This window comes from Pongo pygmaeus, chromosome 5 (assembly GCF_028885625.2).
Source record: "Pongo pygmaeus isolate AG05252 chromosome 5, NHGRI_mPonPyg2-v2.0_pri, whole genome shotgun sequence".
Classification (NCBI taxonomy): Eukaryota; Metazoa; Chordata; class Mammalia; order Primates; family Hominidae; genus Pongo; species Pongo pygmaeus.
Window position 1 is genome coordinate 10,632,310 of NC_072378.2, and position 19,198 is coordinate 10,651,507.

The following is a 19,198-nucleotide window of genomic DNA, read 5'->3' on the forward strand; positions in this document are numbered from 1 at the left end:
CAAAAATGTATATCCACATATTTGCATATAATTTTATGGGATTCAAAACCCCTGAAACTTATCCAGTAACCCCCCAGATTAGTAACACCTGGACTAGATGTTGTCTAAGTCCTCTGAGCTCTATAATTGGTTCCATTGATTTCTAAGTTTTGGGTTTTTTTTTTTCTTTTTAAAGTAAAACCACTTTGAGTTATGTTCATGGTGCTTACACCATGGTTTCCATTCTAGAACCAACTATATTCTAAAATTCCTGGTTGGAACAAAAGTTACTTAAGCAAGTAAAAGTGTGACAGTCTGGTAACAGATTCTAAATAATCACCTTTTTATGGTGATAAGCTAAAATTTATTTTAAAAAATGTATTAAACAAGTATTAATACTTCTCAAACAGCAGTTGAGATGTCCCTGGGGTAAGGAGACAGGGCACCAGGGACATTCCAGAAGTAACAGAATATACAAAGCATGATTTTGAAAGTTTTAGCGGTTTTTAATTTGTGGATGAGGGTGTTACACTTTTGCATTAAAATGAACAGATATGTTGTGGAGTAAAATGCATAAAGGCACATTTTTAAAGATAAAATGTGAAACTTAAAATGTCCTGCTTACTAATATCTTGTCTCAAGTCCAGAGGACACTTAACTTCACACTCCTCTAATCTTAGTGGTTCTCTGGTGGAAACTTACACATTACAAAAAAAGTAATCTATTCTAAATCCTAAAATAATTTGACTTTTTGTAACACAATGAAGATAACTAGCACAAAGTGAAAGAAAGAATGACTTTTTTTTTGAGACAGAGTCTCACTCTGTAGCCCACGCTGGAGTGCAATGGCGGGATCTCAGTTCACTGCAATCTCCACCTCCCTAATTCAAGCGATTCTCCTGCCTCACCCTCCCGAGTAGCTGGGACTATAGGCGCACACCACCACACCCAGCTAATTTTTGTATTTTTAGTAGAGACGGGGTTTCACCATGTTGGCCAGGATGGTCTCGATCTCTTGACCTCGTCAAAGTGCTGGGATTACAGGCATGCGTGAGCCACTGTGTCCGGCCATTTTATTTTTTGAGACAGAGTCCTGACCGCAAGCACTCCGCCTGCCTAGGCCTCGCAAAGTGCTGGGATTACAGGAGTGAGCCACCGCGCCCAGTCAAGAAAGATTTTGGAAGAGTGAATGAATACAAGGATTTCCACTAGACTGAGAATTAGTTTGTCAACAGCATTTCAGTGTCTTGAGAAGTGCTTACATTTGGCGTGGACAAAGCTGGCAGATAACGTAGAAAGTAAAAAGTTTCCTCTTCAAAGTTTCCCTTCTTGTTAAAGAATAAATCATAAATGTTAGAAACAATAGTTTCTTTTAAAGACTAACTTACTTCAAGCCTCCTTGCTTTGTGCTAATAACTGTTAAGCCCTATTGTATGCAACTGTGGGACATGCTCCCAGGCACGTTCCAGCTCGCAGCCTATTTAGCAAATCGGGTATCAGTTTAAGATTATAAGGTCCAGCCCCAGCCAACGGATGCAGGACACAGCAGTAAGGACAACCCAAATGCGTAAGGGACAAATATGTCCGCTTTTCCTTTGTTCAGGTGTGCTCTCACCATTGTTCCATCTGCAATTGAGCACCCTTTCTGCATAAAGATTGCCTCGCTGAGAGATCTTTTGTCTCCATGCTGACTTTTCTTCGTGGCACCAATGATCTATTTCTAACAATAACAAGGCCTTTCCTGCACTGCAATGACAACCAAAGCATCCCCAGTGAAATCATTTCTGCAAGACCCAAACCAGCCTCTATTAATTAACACGTACTAACAATTCAGAACACCAGAGAAGAAAAGTTATTGGAAACAAAAGGGTCTAGGCGCTGAAGCACTGTATCGCACTTGAAATGGAGGCTGAAGATTTGACAAGGATGGACTATGCATCTTGTTTACCAAATGACTTACTACGGTGTTTATGAGAACTATACGAACCAAGATTTACTCTATTGGGAGCTTGTAGGAAAGCTGTAATGTCTAAGACATATCTGAATCTCTAAACCTTATTAAATAAAACATTTTTTTTCCTTGAAAGGGGGCCTGGCTGGCCCCCCAGACTGGAATGCAGTGGAGCGATCTCGGCTCACTGCAGCCTCGACCTCCTGGGCTCAAGCAATCCTCCCACCTCAGCCTTCCGAGTTGCTGAGGCCACAGGCGGGCGTCGCCATGCTGGGCTAATTTATAACATTTCTGTACAGACGGCATCAAAATATGTTGCTCAGGCTCACTTTGTTTTCCCAACTCTCAAATGAAGGCTCTGGCAGGGCGCGGTGGCTGACGCCTGTAATCCCAACAACTTTGGGAGGTGGAGGCCAGCGGATCACCTGCGGTGGGGAGTTCAAAACCAGCCTAGCCAACATGGAGAAACCCTGTCTCTACTAAAAAACACAAAATTAGCCAGGCGTGGTGGCGTATGCCTGTAATCCCAGCTAGTCGGGAGGCTGAGGCAAGAGAATTGCTTGAACCCGGGAGGCAGAGGTTGCGGTGAGCCGAAATCGCGCCACCGGACTCCAGCCCGGGCAAAAAGAGCGAAACTCCGTCTCAAAAAAAAAAAAAAAAAGAAGGCTCACTGCTCCCTCCCCAGGAGGTGCCGCAACCTTGGCCAATACAGCCCCAGAGTTAGACAACCGGAGCAAGCAGGCAGAGAAAGTGTGCAGGGCTGGGGTTCTGGCCCGGGCAGACGGGAACGCGGACACATCTAGCACTCCGGGTCCGTCAAGGCAGCACGAGCGCTGCGCCGCTGGAACAAGTCACCGCGAACCCTAATCCCACCCCTCCTTGCCCTATTAACGAGAAAAAGGCTCGTTCCGCTGGTCCCTGAACCAAAACTCCTACCCTAGTAGTACACAGCCCACAACAACTCGCGCTGCAGACGCTATAGCCCCTAAGCAACCGGCCGGAAGTCGGCCCCGCCTCCTCCTGATGTCACGGAAATGAGGGGCTTCGCAGAGGATGTCCCGCCCGCTCCCCTCAGACGGCCGTAGCTGGCACCTTCCTGAGATATGCCTGCTTGTCCCCGATTTTTTTCTCCTTGCAGTGAGAACCTCCTCATGTGGCATCTTTACTTATTCTCCTCTTGGAAAATCCATGTGACCTCCTCGCGCTGAAAGTGTTTCCACGTTTACAGGCGACTTAAAGGCAGCCCTGGAGCCTGACGTATAATTCGAGCGCCGATGCAGAAAGGACTCAGTTGTTTTTTTTTTTTTTTTTTTTTAGCTTCCGGTTCTGTCACCTCCAGGCTGAGCCGGGCTGGCGGAAGAAGCACGTGCGCTGCTGAATGGAGCTGGTCGCTGGTTGCTACGAGCAGGTCCTCTTTGGGTTCGCTGTACACCCGGAGCCCGAGGCTTGCGGCGACCACGAGGTGAGATACCCGTAGCTAGAGACAGTCGGAGGCGGGGCCGGGAAGGTCGGGTTTGGTTCCTACATAGCAGAGGTAAACATTGGAGCGCCTGCTGTTCACGGGATGATTTGATGAATCAAACCTAACAGACTTAAGAGAAAAGCTAACCTTTTAAAACGTAGAATGGACATTTTATCAAAATGAGACAATATCTGCCTTTTCTAGTAGACAAAAGTCCACGGGACACAAAGGAAACCGGCATTTCTGCATACGGACAAATGAGTCGTAGATTGTGGATTTAAGGATCGATCCCATAAGTTGACAGTATTCGGAATTTAATGAAAGAAGATCTCGCTCTTTCGCTGAATTTCTGTCCTGGAATTTTACAAATTACTAGAACTAGATTAGGATAAATCCCTTATAGATAAAGCGATACCAATTCGTTATTTGTTGGGAACTTACGGCGAGCTGGGCGGTGGAGATGCAAAGATGCTGGAGGTATGGATCTTGCCTTAGAGACGTTGCCTACCTAAGGGGTGGAGGACTAGGAGACACATAGATGGAGAGAAATTACAGCAGAATATGATATTACTAGATGTGTGAATAAATAAAAAGGTCAATTAAGTTGCCAGTAGTCAAATAGGTAGATAGGACTATACTCACGACTAGAAATCCGACCTCCTAACATCTAGCTCACTTTTATTCTTGAAGCAATTCTAAGCATTTTCTAGAAAATTGAGTACAGTACTTCTTTATGAAGTCAAGGCGTCGGTCTTTAATTATCCAGAAAATTTGGAAGTATATCACTTGGCCTATTGCTTTTGTTTATTTTGTTTCCTACTCCAGTTATTTGCTCTTTGTCTTTGGCTGAAAAGTGATGTGTTTTGAATAGTCAAAGATGATGCTATTTAATGTTTTTTTTTTTTTGTAGTGAAATTACTTAACTATGTTCCAGACACACAGTAGGCCTCACAGCAACCCTCTGAGGAGGATGCAGTTATTCTCGTTTTGCAGATGAAGAACCACAATGTTGGTCCTAGATAGGTTAAGTGACTGCTGAAGGCCACACAGATAATAATTGACAGAGCTGACCCCAAAATGTCAGGAGCCCCCGAGGGTCTCTGACATTTGAAACTCTTAACCATTACCCTATACTTCTACTAAATTTAAGTAATAGCCTAGATAACCTACATTATGTGAATTTTAAAAGGTTATTATTTGATTTAAGGCCATAGCAGCCCCGCAAAAATGCTTGATTCAAACGAGGCCCCCTTGGTCTTAAATGATGGAAGGAGTATCTATTGCTGTAATTATTAAGGACCTGATTTGCAGTAACACATGTTCAAAGAAGTTTGATGGGTTTTTTTCTTTTTCGGTTTGTTTTGCAAATACTTTTTGATGCAGTTCCTTCAGTTTAAGGAGTGAGTGAGTGTGTGTGTGTGTATGTGTGTGTGTGTGTATTTTGCTGTCATGCTTCGCCCTCATCCAATCAGACTTCCTAATGCTATTGTCACATGGCAATAAGCACAGAGTTCCTGAGATTTCATTATTGGTGGTTCTCTAGGGCTTATGGCGGTACTCATGGAAACATACCTTTACTCTGTTGGTTTTTCTTTATAAGACTTGTCCACTGGGTGCGGTGGCTCATGCCTGCAATCCCAGCACTTTGGGAGGGCGAGGCAGGTAGATCACCTGAGGTCAGGAGTTCAAGACCAGCCTGGCCAACGTGGTGAAACCCTGTCTCTACCAAAATTAGCTGGGCATGATGGCAAGTGCTTGTAATGCCAGCTACTCAGGAGGCTTAGGTGGGAGAATCGCAGTTCACTGCTATATATCAACTGCTTGGAATAGTGCCAGACACATAGTAGGCACTCATCATTTGAAAGAATAAATTCAAATAAAAATGTGAATATCTGAAAAAATAAGTTCTCACATATAAAGTAAATACATTAAAGAGTTAAAGATTTGTGTGGGGTCTAAAAGTCTTCTCTCGTCCAGTCTCCATTACTGTGTTCTAGAGTGATGATACCCAGTATTGCCTGCCCACCTCCTTGCTTTACCTTCCTTATCAAGTCTCAAGTCCTTTGTGTTAAACTACATGTCATCTTCTAGTTTAACATATCATTTTTCAATTTATAGGATCCATTGATAGTTTTCATGAATCGTGGAACAATTTATCTTTTCAGAAACAGATAAATGGTTCCATGATTCATGAAAACTACCAGTGGATAGAGTTGGTAGAACTGTGGTGTGACTGTGGCATTAATTGTGTGTTTTCATCTTCAGCAGCAATGGACTCTTGTGGCTGACTTCACTCACCATGCTCACACTGCCTCCTTGTCAGCAGTAGCTGTAAATAGTCGTTTTGTGGTCACTGGGAGCAAAGATGAAACAATTCACATTTATGACATGAAAAAGAAGATAGAGCATGGGGCTCTAGTGCATCACAGTGGTAAGAAAATTGTATCCCTTAAGATGAGGACATGGAGGTGTTCTTTACAATTTGACTTCAGTTGAACAATTTGTTGTGTCTATTTTATAGCAGATACTGTGCTAGAAGATAGAGGAATTTTTAGAAAATGGTTTCTTAGCCTGGCACAGTGGCTTACACCTGTAATCCCAGCACTTTGGGAGGCTGAGGCGGGTGGATCACCTGAGGTCAGTAGCTGGAGACCAGACCTGTCTCTACTAAAATACAAAAAAAATTAGCCGGGTGTGGTGGCACGCACCTGTAGTCCCAGCTACTCGGGAGGCTGAGGCAGGGGAATCGTTTGAGCCCAGGAGGCAGAGATTGCAGTAAGCTGAGATCACGTCACTGCATGCCAGCCTGGGCAACAGAGTGAGACTCCTGTCTAAAAAAAAGGTTTCTTGCTCTGGGTTGGCTTATGGTCTGTATTGGGAGACAGAAAGGAGGCATTTAACCCAGTCAGAGAGTAAGGGAGTTACAGTGAGGTTTTCACTGAAACCTTCTTTAAAATGACATCTGAATTATCTTAAAAGAGAAATGTCAGTTGTTGGGCAGGTAAAGTTTGCAAGGAAGGAGAAAGGACATTCCAGGCAGAGCCGGCAGTATGAGGAGCACAGGTAGTAGCATCATAGCAATATCTGACTTTATTGAGGGCATATTATGTACCCCTCTGTGTGCCAAGAAAGTAGAAGAGAACACCTAGTTTCAAAGATGTTACTTGACTTGCCCACGGTCTCAAACAGTGGAACTAGAACTTGAACCTACATCTAGAGCCCGTGCTTTTGACCACTGGTGTTCATAGGGAAGTGTAAGCAGTTCCGGATTATAAGCAGGTTAAATTGGGAGTTTGAGGGGCTAGAGAAGTAGATGGGACCAGATCCTGGAGTCCTGGAGAGAGCCAGGTAGAGCCTGAATTGGGAGGGAGGGAGGGAGCAAGCTAGCAAATGAATGATGTGGGCTTGAGGAAAGTACTGCCAGTTTGTATCGGAGGGGTGCTGACTGAGAACCCCAACAGAAGGACTGATGAAGGCCTGCCCCATTGGAATTGGCAGCTACGGATTGAGTAACATCAGTTTGCAAGATTTTCTGAGTTTCTTCAGTAATAAGCCACAGACATTTCCCTAGAGAGAGGAAGGTTACTTGGTGTGTGCGGTAGAAGGACTTAGTTACAACGGAATTAAGAATTTTGGTGAAGGAGTGGATTAGGTTGTCAGCATAGAGAAAATGTGTTGTCAAAGGCCGGGCGCGGTGGCTCACACCTGTAATCCCAGCACTTCGGGAGGCCGAGGTGGGCCGAACATGAGGTCAGGAGATTGAGACCATCCTGGCTAACATGGAGAAGCCCTGTCTCTACTAAAAATACATAACCTTAGCTGGGCGTGGTGGCACGCACCTGTAGTCCCAGCTACTCAGGAGGCTGAGGCAGGAGAATCGCTTGAACCCGGGGAGGCAGAGTTTGCAGTGAGCTGAGATTGCGCCACTGCACTCCAGCCTAGGTGACAGAGAGATACTCTGTCTCAAAAAAAAAAAAAAAAAGAGGAAAAGAAAAGAAAATGTGTTGTCAAGGGTCTGGAGATCTCTGAAATACAAAAGCAGGTGGAGTGTGGGGGCAAGGAAGCATGAAAGGGATGAGAAGATGTGAGCTTGTGGTCAGCAAATCGGTTCCTAGAGGTCAAGAGTTCTAACGTGGAACAGCTCTACGTGGTAACGATGCCCAGGCTGTGGGTGTAGGGGACTGAAATGCAGGGGAGGCAAAGGTCACTGGAGTTGAAGTCAAGACGTAGTACTACAGTTCCCGGCTTGTGGTTTGGTTTTCCACACTGGTGGTCAAGGTACCCAGGATAGTGGCAGAATCAAGGGAGAGAAAGACTGAACAGGTACATTTTTTTCTTCAGTACCAAACATTTTATGCTGTTTTTGTTGCATTTTCCCAGGGGACAGAGAATGAGGAGTAACTCAGCCAAGAAAGTTGGTTTTCTGCAAAGAAAGGCAGATAAAATGGTGCCCTTTTTCCTACCCAATCTTAAATGTATTTCAGAGGATCCACACCAGGCGTTGGTTTCCAGCAGTAAATTTGCAGCCATAAATGGCTTCCTTCTATTAGATGCTCCCTTAGTTTATTCAGACTGCTACAACAAAATACCTTAGACTGAATAATTTATCAATAATAGAGATTTATTTCTCACAGTTGTAGAGGCTGGGAAGTCTAAGATTAAGGCACCAGCAGATTTTCTTGTCTCGTAAGGACTGGCTCTCTGTTGCTGTGTCCTCATATGGTAGAAGGGCAAAGCAGCTCCCTACACAATTCTGTAAGGTCAAGCTTGAGAGTTGGAGCCAGTTTAAAAAAAGCAAACAAAAAAAACAACTTTTTTTTGGCGGGGGTCGGGGGCTTCTGGCTCTGTCACCCAGGCTGGAGTGCAGTGGCTCGATCTCGGCTCACTGCAACTTCTGCCTCCTGGGTTTAAGCGATTCTCCTGCCTCAGCCTCCCAAGTAACTTGGATTGTAGGTGCCTGCCACCATGCCCAGCTAATTTTTGTATTTTTAGTAGAGACAGGGGTCTAACCATGTTGGCCAGGCTGGTCTTGAACTCTTGACCTCAAGTGATCCGCCTGCCTCAGCCTCCCAAAGTGCTGGGATTACAGGCGTGAGCCACGGCGCCCTGCCAAAAAAAAACTTTTATAATGTCACCAGTCCTCTAATCCTGTTCATGAGGGCTTGCCCTCATGGCTTAGTCACCATCACCTCCTAAAGTTCTCATCTCTTAAAACTATCACATGGGCAACTAAGTTTCAGCAAATGAATTTTGGGGGACACTTTCACACCCTGGCAGACGGTCCATTGCTGCTTTAACAGCTGTCTTGCTCTTCATCAGAAGCTGAGCTTTGAGTGATTCAAATATACATTCTTTTTTTCTCTATCTCCTAGTCCTAGTTCGTTACAAAGAAGCCTTCTCTCTCAGTTTGGAAGAAATAAGTTAAATCTGATCTGCCCAAACCCATTAGTACAAGTGTTCAACAATAAGAAAAGGAATTACGTAGAAGGAGTTTAGATTGGGGGATGAATGAAGTAGGGCTCTTGGTTTCTTGGTTTCCTTTATTTCTTGTATAAATCCTTTTTTTCTTTTTTTTTTTCTTTTTTTTTTCTCTTTTTCCTTCAACTTTTAAGTTCAGGGGTACACATGCAGGATGTGCAGGTTTGTTACATAGGTAAACGTCCCATGGTGGTTTGCTGTACAGATCATCCCATCACCTAGGTATTAAACCCAGCGTCCATTAGCTGTTCTTTCTAATGCTCTCCTTCCCCCAACCCTTCCCCTCCCACAGGCCTCAGTGTGTGTTGTTCTTCCCCTGTGTAAGAATATGCGTTGTTTGGTTTTCTTTCTTTTCTATTTCTTTCTTTCCTTCTTTTTTGAGATGGAGTCTTGCTCTGTCACCCAGGCTGGAGTGCAGTGGCAGATCTCGGCTCACTGCAACCTCCATCTCCCGGATTCAAGTGATTCTTGTGCGTCAGCCTCCTGAGTAGCTGGGACTACAGGCACACACCACCACATCCAGCTAACTTTTGTATTTTCAGTAGAGACGGGGTTTCGCCATGTTGGCCAGGCTGGTCTTGAGCTCCTGACCTAAAGTGATCTGCCCGCCTCGGTCTCCCAAAGTGCTGGGATTACAGGCATGAGCCACCTCGCCTAGCCAGTGTTTAATTTTCTCTTCCTGCATTAGTTTGCTGGGGATAATGGCTTCCAACTCCATCTACATCCCTGCAAAGGACATGATCTCATTCCTTTTTATGGGTGCATAAATCCTATTTTTCTAAGAGTTGCTAATAGATAAGCTTTTTTCTAGGGAAGCAAATGTGGGAAAGCAAACTTTCCAAAGTGAGAAATAGGATAATAGGGAGAGGAAAATATGAACAAATGAATGAGAAGTGTGTGGAAATGGATCAAAACAGGTCTGAGTGATAATGATTGGATTGTGGCTGATTGGGTAGCTAATTCACTGTTTAGAAAGTGGAAGTCATGTGGCAGTACACCTGGTTTGTTCCCCAGATTAGCTTGTTAGCTGATTAGTTTTGTTTACTTCTGCTCAAACTATCCTAGCCAGCCACCTCGTAAATTTATAATGTGAAGAGGTAAAGCAAGGACGTGAACTGATTTGTTCAAATCTGTATCTAAACTGGAGATACTCTGCTGAAAATATTTGCATAGATTTGAACAACTGTACTTACATGAAAAGATTTAAGGTATATTTTAGTAATATTAAGACATTGAGGCCAGGCATAGTGGCTCACACCTGTAATCCCAGCACTTTGGGAGGCTGAGGTGGGCAGATCACTTGGGCCCAGGAGTTCAAGACCAGCCTGGACAACATGGCATGGTGAAACCCTGTATCTACAAAAAATACAAAAATTAGCTAGGTATATTGATGTGTACCTGTAGTCCCAGTTACTCAGGAGGCTGAGGTGGGAAGATTGCTTGTACCCAGGAGGCAGAGGTTGCAGTGGGATAAGATTGTGCCATAGCACTTCAGCCTGGGTAACAAGAGTGAAACCCTGCCTCAAAAAAAAAAAAAAGAAAAAAAGGAAAAGAAAAAAGGTATTGAGTGTTTTACTTAGCATAGCATAGCCTTCAAATCAGAAATGGAGTTTGCATTTAAAATGAATATTATTTTTGCCTATTTTGGTTTTTCCATAGGTACAATAACTTGCCTGAAATTCTATGGCAACAGGCATTTAATCAGTGGAGCGGAAGATGGACTCATCTGTATCTGGGATGCAAAGAAATGGGAATGCCTGAAGTCAATTAAAGCTCACAAGTGAGTCGGGCTCTTTCCCTTTGGCATTCTCGATGTGCCAGTCAAGTTAGGGACTAACTGTTGGTTTCATTATAGAGGACAGGTGACCTTCCTTTCTATTCACCCATCTGGCAAGTTGGCCCTGTCGGTTGGTACAGATAAGACATTAAGGTAAGTCATTAATGCTCAAGAGCATTTTTCTAAGGTGTATCTTTTACTACAGCTCTCCACCATTTAAAAATACTGTTATACAAGGGAAAGGTCAAAAGCTGGTGAACCTTTTCATAGTGGTTCATAGTGGTAGGATAAAAATGACAAGCTCTATTTTCTTTCTTTTTTTTTGAGACGGAGTCTCACTCTGTCGCCCTACTCTGTCGCCCAGGCTGGAGTGCAGTGGCGTGATCTTGGCTCACTCTGCCTCCTGGGTTCACGCCATTCTCCTGCCTCAGCCTCCCGAGTAGCTGGAACTACAGGCGCCTGCCACCACACCCGGCTAATTTTTGTATTTTTAGTAGAGACAGGTTTCACCGTGTTAGCCAGGATGGTCTCGATCTCCTGACCTTGTGATCCGCCCACCTCGGCCTCCCAAAGTGCTGGGATTACAGGCGTGAGCCACCGCGCCCAGCCAACAAGCTCCATTTTCAGACATGCAGTTATGCTGCAGTCATCATAGCTGTGAATTGAAGATTTTAGAAAGGGAAACCTTTTGAAAATACAATGGATACGACATGTTAAAGGGATATGGGAATGAAGCAAGTCTTAATCCTGCCTCATAATATTTCAAAGTGTTGCTGTAAGGAAGATAGCAGGTCTTTTAAATAGCCAATATTTAGTAAAATGTCGCTTGAGTAAGTCTTCATTATGCTTGTTCTTTTACGCTTAGTAAAAGTTAGTTGGTGATCACACCATAAGTGAGCTTCCTGTTTTGCAGAACGTGGAATCTTGTAGAAGGAAGATCAGCATTCATAAAAAATATAAAGCAAAGTGAGTATTTTTGTTTGAAATGCAGGTTGAGCATTCCTAATCTGGAAATCTGAAATGTTCCAAAATCTGAAACTTTTTGAGCACTGATGTGGTGCCTCAAGTAGAAAATTCAACACCTTACCCCATGATGGGTCACAGTCAGAACTTTGTTTCATGCACAAAATTATTTAAAACATTGTGTAAAATTACTTTCAGGCTAGGTGTATATGAAACATAGATGAATTTCATGTTTAGACTTGAAACATGAGTTTCATGGGTTTTATCCTCGAGATATTTCATTGTATATATGCAGATATTCCAAAATCCAAAATAGTTCTGGTCCCAAGCATTTTGGATAAGGGATACTCAACCTGTATGTTTTACAGTGACTTAATGGAATATGAATAGAGATACACATTTTTACATGTATGTATGTTACACATTTATTTCCCTGCATGGTGGTGGTTACCTCTGAGCAAATGCCTTGGGTTACTTTCTTTTCCCATTTTAGATTTAGATTCTTTTTGTGGCTCTGCCACCTGCCTTTGATTTTTATTTTATTTTATATTTTATATTTTTTATTTTATTTTATTTTATTTTATTTTATTTTTTGAGATGGAGTCTCACTCTGTCACCCAGGCTGGAGTGCAGTGGCGCTGTCAGCTCACTACAACCTCTGCCTTCTGAGTTCGTTATTCTCCTGCCTCACCCTCCCAAGCAGCTGGGATTACAGGCGTGTGCCACCATGCTTGGCTAATTTTTTGTATTTTTTGGTAGAGATGGGGTTTCACCATGTTGGCCAGGCTGGTCTCAAACTCCTGGCCTTAAGTGATCCACCCACCTTGGCCTCCCAAAATGCTGGCATTACAGGTGTGAGCCACTGCACCTGGCCCACCTTTGATTTTTGAACCTAGATTATTTTCTAAAAAACTTGACTTGTAAAATGTGTTATGAAGATGAAATAGGATAATGAATTTGAAAATACACAGTATAAATATTTGCTATTTTTATTATTACTATGATCATTTTATGTTTTATTTACAAAATAAATAAACTTCGTTTTTTTCCACTTATAGATGCTCACATAGTAGAATGGTCCCCAAGAGGAGAGCAGTATGTAGTTATCATACAGAATAAAATAGACATCTATCAGCTTGACACTGCATCCATTAGTGGCACCATCACAAATGAAAAGAGAATTTCCTCTGTTAAATTTCTTTCAGTAAGTAATCAGAAATCAGTGACCAAAGTTTGTGGTGACGGTTGGAACTGTTGATGACATTCTGGCTGTTATTACTCTTTTTCCTCTCTCCTAGGAGTCTGTCCTTGCAGTGGCTGGAGATGAAGAAGTTATAAGGTTTTTTGACTGTGATTCACTAGTGTGCCTCTGCGAATTTAAAGCTCATGAAAACAGGTATTTTTACCAATCTCTGGTGTATATGTTTAGTCTTAATAAATGGTATATATGCAGTAGTTTCATAAACCAGGTTATATGTTTTTATTGACAACTGCAGAAATAATCAGACATACCAACATGTACAGTATGTGGTATCTGGAGTCTAAGAAGGTGGTGGAAGATGTTGTCTTCCTGGCCTTTAGTACTGCAGAAGTGGGCCGGGCGCGGCGGCTCACGCCTGTCATCCCAGCACTTTGGGAGGCCGAGGCAGGCGGATCAGGAGGTCAAGAGATCAAGACCATCCTGGCCAACATGGTGAAACCCCGTGTCTACTAAAAATACAAAAATTGGTGTGGTGGTGCACGCTGGTAGTCCCAGTTACTCGAGAGGGTGAGGCAGGAGAATCACTTGAACCCTGGAGGCGGAGGTTGCAGTGAGCCAAGATTGCACCACTGCACTCCAACCTGGCGACAGAGTGAGACTCTTTCTCAAAAAAAAAATAATAATAATGCAAAAGTGGTGAAATTGTTTTCTGAACTGTCATTTGCACAAGATATTTTTAAAATGTCTGTTGGACTTGGAGCCTGAAATCAAGCATATTTGAACAAACAAAAGACTAAACAATCTTGAGCTTTGTTCCCATCTACTTTTGTCCTTTTCCATAAGTCCCCTTGCCTACTTCTTCCCCCTTTCCATGTGGTTTTTTTTCCTGCAGGAGAAGTGAATTGACGTTATTGAGTTCCTGTTTTGTGCCAGCTTTTATTACCTTTTAATGCTTTCTCTATTTCTAGGGAGTAGATAGTCTCAAAGTAAGTAGTTAAGTGGTTGGCCAATATTACCCCAATAATGGAGCTGAGAGCTGAACCTGGTTTTATCTGACTCTTATATCCCTGCTTTCTCCAGTAATTTTGAAAAAGGTGATCTAATATACAGAGTTAGATTTTGATGTGATCCATTTACATGTTCTATGTCTCAAATGAGTCTTAATTCTTATTTCTTAAACAGTGGTTAAGTTTTAAGAAATCCGTACTTAGAGTACTGCAGTCAGTAGTATAAAGGCCTTACTCTTCTCCTATATTGGAAAGTGAACATATTTTTCAAGGTCGCCCATTCCAGATGTACTAATAACACTTAAGATATTTGGCCATTCATTCATTTAACAAGTATTCATTGAGCATCATTATGAAATACTACACGAAGTATTTAATGATGAACAGAAAAGACAGGAGCTTGTGCTGTCATGGCTTTTATATTGTAAGGAGGCAATAGATTATAAACAAGCAGATCATTATGACAGGATGGAAATAGAAAAGTAGAGTGATTAAAGATTAACAAGGGTAATTGGTTTAGATAGGATTATGAGGGAGGAAGATGTGAGACCTTAAGAATGAAAAAGGAGCTAGTTTTAAAAAGAAGAGAGAGGCACAGGTACAAAGACCCTGAGGGAGAACAGAGCTTGCTGTATTTTAGGAGCAGATAGAAGACCTGTGTGACTAGGTGAGAATGAGCAAGGAGAGGATGGTGGAAGCCAAACGGTGCCTATAATCATCATAATTTTTCTTACTATGGAAAAGTTTAAAAGCATTTAGACTGGTTTAAGGTGCTAACTCTTTAAGACCCACCACCAGCTTTAGCAACTGTCACTGTGTGGCCAGTCTTCCTTCATCTATATGCCCAGCCACTTCCTCCTCTCCCATGTTATTTTAAAGTAGATCCCAGTTTTGTAGGGTTTTAAGCCTGCAAGTTACATGATTTGATTTACATTTTTAAAAATTGTTGGCCAGGCGCAGTGGCTCATGCCTGTAATCCCGGCACTTTGGGAGGCTGAGGCAGGCAGATCACAATGCTAAGAGTTTGAGACCAGCCTGACCAACATGGTGAAACCCCGTCTCTACTAAAAATACAAAAATTAGCCGGGTGTGCTGGCACACGCCTGTAATCCCAGCTACTTGGGAGGCTGAGGCAGGAGAATCGTTTGAACCCAGGAGGCGGAGGTTGTGGTTAGCCGAGATAGCTGAGATCCCACCACTGCACTCCAGCCTGGGCGATAGAGCAAGACTCTGTCCCAAAAAAAAAGAAAAAAGAAAAAGAAAATTGTTAAGGGGCAAAATAGAAGCAGAAAGGCCAATCAGGCTACTTCTGTGATCCAGAGGAAAAATGAGAGTGGCTTAGACTAACAGTGGTGGGACTGGAGATGAGGGAAATGGATGTGTGGGAGAGGCCTGGATTCATCGTTTCTGTTGTCTTTTCTCTCCTTACTGAACTTGGAGTTTCTTGAGGTAATGGGCTTTGTTTTACTCATCTTTAATTCCTTTGTAATAACCTGATTATTTATAGTTATCTGTTATCTTTTCAACTTTTCCTTCAGATATGGTTGGCAGTTGATTTTATCTTGTATTTTGGGCCTGGATATATCTCATTAATGGGAATGCGAAGCATAGTTATATTTTAAGGCACCATTCATTGAGCAGTTTGGAAATACTTGAGACATTGAGAAAGCACTAGTCTTTGTGTGTAATTTTATAACAATATTAGACTATTTGGAGAAAAGATCTTTTATGGTGTTAATATTTCTATCCTAGGGTAAAGGACATGTTCGGTTTTGAAATTCCAGAGCATCATGTTATTGTTTCAGCATCGAGTGATGGTTTCATCAAAATGTGGAAGCTTAAGCAGGATAAGGTCAGTGCCTCAACACAATCTAAATGTACTTTAATACAAGTCTTGCTCATAAGTGAGGTGGAATTTTTTTAAGGGTCATAAGACATAGGCCTTTAAATAACTTTTTAAATCTCTTCCAGGCATGATTGATATTAATGGTTTTAAAATTAGGGTTCCCACGGAGCTGCCTTGATGGTTGTCATTTCTGAGTGTGAGCTGGTGGGATCCCAGAACTCACGCTGCTCTTTTTAGTCAGAGAAGCTCTACTTTTCTCTCTCTTGAATATTGGAGTTCTCTGGAAGCTCTTAGGTAAAAATACTGCCATTGCTAAAAATAATTTGGAAGCTCCTGATCAATTATGAAATTAACAAACCATTTGAACCAGACAGTTTGGAAAATTAAATTCCCTCCTGTAGTCTCCTTACAGTCTCTCGGTTTATTCTTTGTTCTGTCATAAACACATTCTGTGAATATGGTTTGTTGAATGTCTCTTTTTCCAGGGTTCTTTGTTCAGCCCTGGAAATAAGATCTGATTCCTTTCTTTAGAATTTTCTTTTTTTTTTTTTAAAGTATACAATTCAATGATTTAATTTAGCATATTCATGGAGTTGTACAATCATAATCGTAATTAATTTTAGAATATTTTCATCACACCAAAGAGAAACTCCATACCCATTAGCAGTCACCCCCCATCCTCTCCTTTCCCCTCACTGGCCAGTCCCTGGTAACTAGTAATCTGTTTTTTGTTTTTATGGATTTGCCTATTCTGGACATTTCATATATGGAATCACACAACGTTTGGCCTTTTGTGATGGGCGTTTTTCACTTAGTGTAATGTTTCTAAGGTTCATCATGTTATAGCATATGTTAGTACTTCACTACTTTTTATGACTGAATACTACCCCGTTGTGTGGATATACCACTTTTTATGTATCCATTCATCAGGTGATAGACATTTGGATTGTTTCCACCTTTTGGATGTTATGAATAGTGCTTCTGTGAACATTCATATGCAAATTTTTGTGTGGATATATGTTTTCTTTTTTTTCTTTTTTTTTATACTTTAAGTTTTAGGGTACATGTGCACAACGTGCAGGTTAGTTACATATGTATACATGTGCCATGTCGGTGTGCTGCACCCATTAACTCGTCATTTAACATTAGGTATATCTCCGAATGCTATCCCTCCCCCCGCCCCCCACCCCACAACAGGCCCCGGTGTGTGATGTTCCCCTTCCTGTGTCCGTGTGTTCTCATTGTTCAATTCCCATCTATGAGTGAGAACATGCAAAATTGGCTCTGTGAATAACATAGTCAAACTAACCATGAGTGAAGATTATATGTTGCTTCTGAATATATTTTGTACTCAAGAAAATACAGGAAGTTTTAAATTAAGGTAACTTGATTATGGAAAAAGAAATTATTGAAAATGCACATTATGAATGTTTGTTTCTTCTGTTTAGAAAGTTCCCCCATCTTTACTCTGTGAAGTAAACACTGACGCCAGGCTGACATGTCTTGGAGTGTGGCAAGACAAAGTGGCAGACGTGAAAGAAAGCCTTCCTCCAGCTGCAGAGCCTTCTCCTGGTAATCGAATTTGATTGTTTTGAAATTTTGAATAATCTGTTATCTCTTAAATTGTAGAAGTGGAGGAGATCCAGATAATTTCACTTTATTGACAGCCTGTGTTTATTTCATTCAAAGGGGAAAACAGTCTTTTTTTAAAAGCACTCTCTTTTGTGTTTTAGTAAGTAAACAACAGTCCAAAATTGGCAAAAAGGAGCCTGGTGACACAGTGCACAAAGAAGAAAAGCGGTCAAAACCTAACACAAAGAAACGCGGTTTAACAGGTGACAGTAAGAAAGCAACAAAAGAAAGTGGCCTGGTATCAACCAAGAAGAGGAAAATGGTAGAAATGTTGGAAAAGAAGAGGAAAAAGAAGAAAATAAAAACAATGCAGTGAATCCCAGATGTCTCCTGAAAGAACTCTTTTAGATGAAATCATTCTACTCAAATGTACCTTAATTTTTTTTTTTTTTCCCCTGAGTAAAAGCAAGAAATTTCTTCCTTTGGAGAAAATATATATATATTAAAAAACCACTTTTAGATGGTTTTTTTAAAAAAAAACAGTGGTAAAATTACTTTTGGCAGACAGTGTTTTATGAATTATGTATCATGTTGATATATAATATGTTAATGTGTCATGTAATTTTTACTTCGTACAAAGCAAATAAAGATCTTTCTCAAAATATACTGTAAATAATATAAAATATTGAACACATTCTTTATCAGATTTGGATGAAGGAGTCATTATGCAAAATTTTCTCTTAAATGGGGAAGAATTTAAGAACTGCCTTTGGCTTCTTCAAATGGTAAGTAGTAATTTTAGATTTTCATGCCAACAGGACAAACTTAAAAGATTATACATATATAATTATACATATCTATGAAACAAACATACGCTTAAGTGTAAGACCACGTACCTAAGATTATAGAGAGATTGCCAGACTTCTTTAAACTACTTTGCTTCCAAGTAGTAGATGTACAAAATAAGGACGGGAAAATGATCTTTTCTTTTTTTCTTTTTTCTTTGAGACGGAGTCTTGCTCTGTTGCCCAGGCTGGAGTGCAGTGATGCAATCTCAGCTCACTGCAACCTCCGTCTCCCGGGTTCAGGCGATTCTCCTGCCTCAGCCTCCCAAGTAGCTGGTAGCTTGAGCCAAGGAGTTTGAGACCAGCATGGGCAACATAGGGAGACTGTCTCTCCCAAAAAATTAGCTGGATGTGGTGACATGCTCCCAGCTACTCAAGAGGCGGAGGTGGGAAGGATGGCTTGAGCCCAGGATGTGGAAGTTGCGGTGAGCTGAGACTGCACCACTGTACTCCAGCCTGGACAACAGAGCCAGACCTTGTCTTAAGAAAAAAAAAAAAAGAAAAAGACATTATTGGGGATCCATAGGTTTGAATTAGCCAGTCAGACATTAGATACCTGAGACCATCAGGAGAATCACTTCTGATTAGGCAGAATAAGAACGGGCACTGGAATTGCCACCATAGGAATAAATTGTCTAGGATATGAACCAAATTGTGTGTCTTAGTCTACTCCTTTGTCAGCTTATTTCATAGCTATTAACATAAATGTAGGTCGTTGGCTTTTTTTTTCTCAATTCAACTCAAAAATTTTGAGATCATTGTAAGAAATATACACTTGTAAGAAATAATACAGAGATTCCACCTGGTTTTCCCAATGATAACATGTTGCAAAACAACGGCAATATCACAACCAAGCCAAGATAGGATAGAAATGATATGATCAAGATACAGAACATTTCTATCACAATGATCCCATCTGTTGTCATAAGCCATACTCAGTTTCCTCTTGTGCTCGTATAGCTACGCCCACCTTCGTAACCTCTGGCACCAGTGGTCTGTCCTCCATCTCTAATTTTGCCAAAATTGATTGGATTATACTTTCTTTTGGGATTGGCTTTTCACTCAGCATAATCTTTGGGCATTGATCCAGCTTGTTGCATCAATAGTTCTGTTTTTA

At 41.6% G+C, this 19,198-nt stretch overlaps 2 protein-coding genes across 3 annotated transcripts in view; one reads left to right on the forward strand and one right to left on the reverse strand.

Moving 5' to 3' along the window:
* Window positions 1–3,008, reverse strand: part of C5H6orf52 (chromosome 5 C6orf52 homolog) — a 23,402-nt gene extending 20,394 nt beyond the window's left edge. Inside the window, exon 1 of the mRNA XM_054490072.2 lies at window positions 2,814–3,008. The gene's annotated coding sequence lies outside the window, so the exon portion shown is untranslated. The remainder of the gene's footprint in view (window positions 1–2,813) is intronic.
* Window positions 2,961–17,898, forward strand: PAK1IP1 (PAK1 interacting protein 1). Of its 2 annotated transcripts, none has more exons than XM_054490076.2 (10): window positions 2,961–3,392; window positions 5,658–5,823; window positions 10,530–10,650; window positions 10,726–10,800; window positions 11,561–11,613; window positions 12,669–12,814; window positions 12,909–13,006; window positions 15,571–15,670; window positions 17,113–17,236; window positions 17,398–17,898. In XM_054490076.2, exons 1-10 carry the CDS (start codon window positions 3,309–3,311, stop codon window positions 17,610–17,612), a joined length of 1,182 nt encoding a protein of 393 aa, XP_054346051.1. In that variant the 5' UTR covers window positions 2,961–3,308; the 3' UTR covers window positions 17,613–17,898. The 2 variants fall into 2 exon arrangements, with proteins under 2 accessions (XP_054346051.1, XP_054346053.1); XM_054490078.2 differs by having other exon boundaries at window positions 2,980–3,392; window positions 5,661–5,823.
* Window positions 17,899–19,198: the final 1,300 nt, after the last annotated feature.

Bases quoted from the DNA above. Each gene is read 5' to 3' on its own strand.
- PAK1IP1 (XM_054490076.2), top strand. From the start codon at position 3,309: ATGGAGCTGGTCGCTGGTTGCTACGAGCAGGTCCTCTTTGGGTTCGCT. The intron at 5,824-10,529 runs GTAAGAAAATTG...GTTTTTCCATAG, and splicing joins GGCTCTAGTGCATCACAGTG to GTACAATAACTTGCCTGAAA. The intron at 17,237-17,397 runs GTAATCGAATTT...TTTGTGTTTTAG, and splicing joins AGCTGCAGAGCCTTCTCCTG to TAAGTAAACAACAGTCCAAA.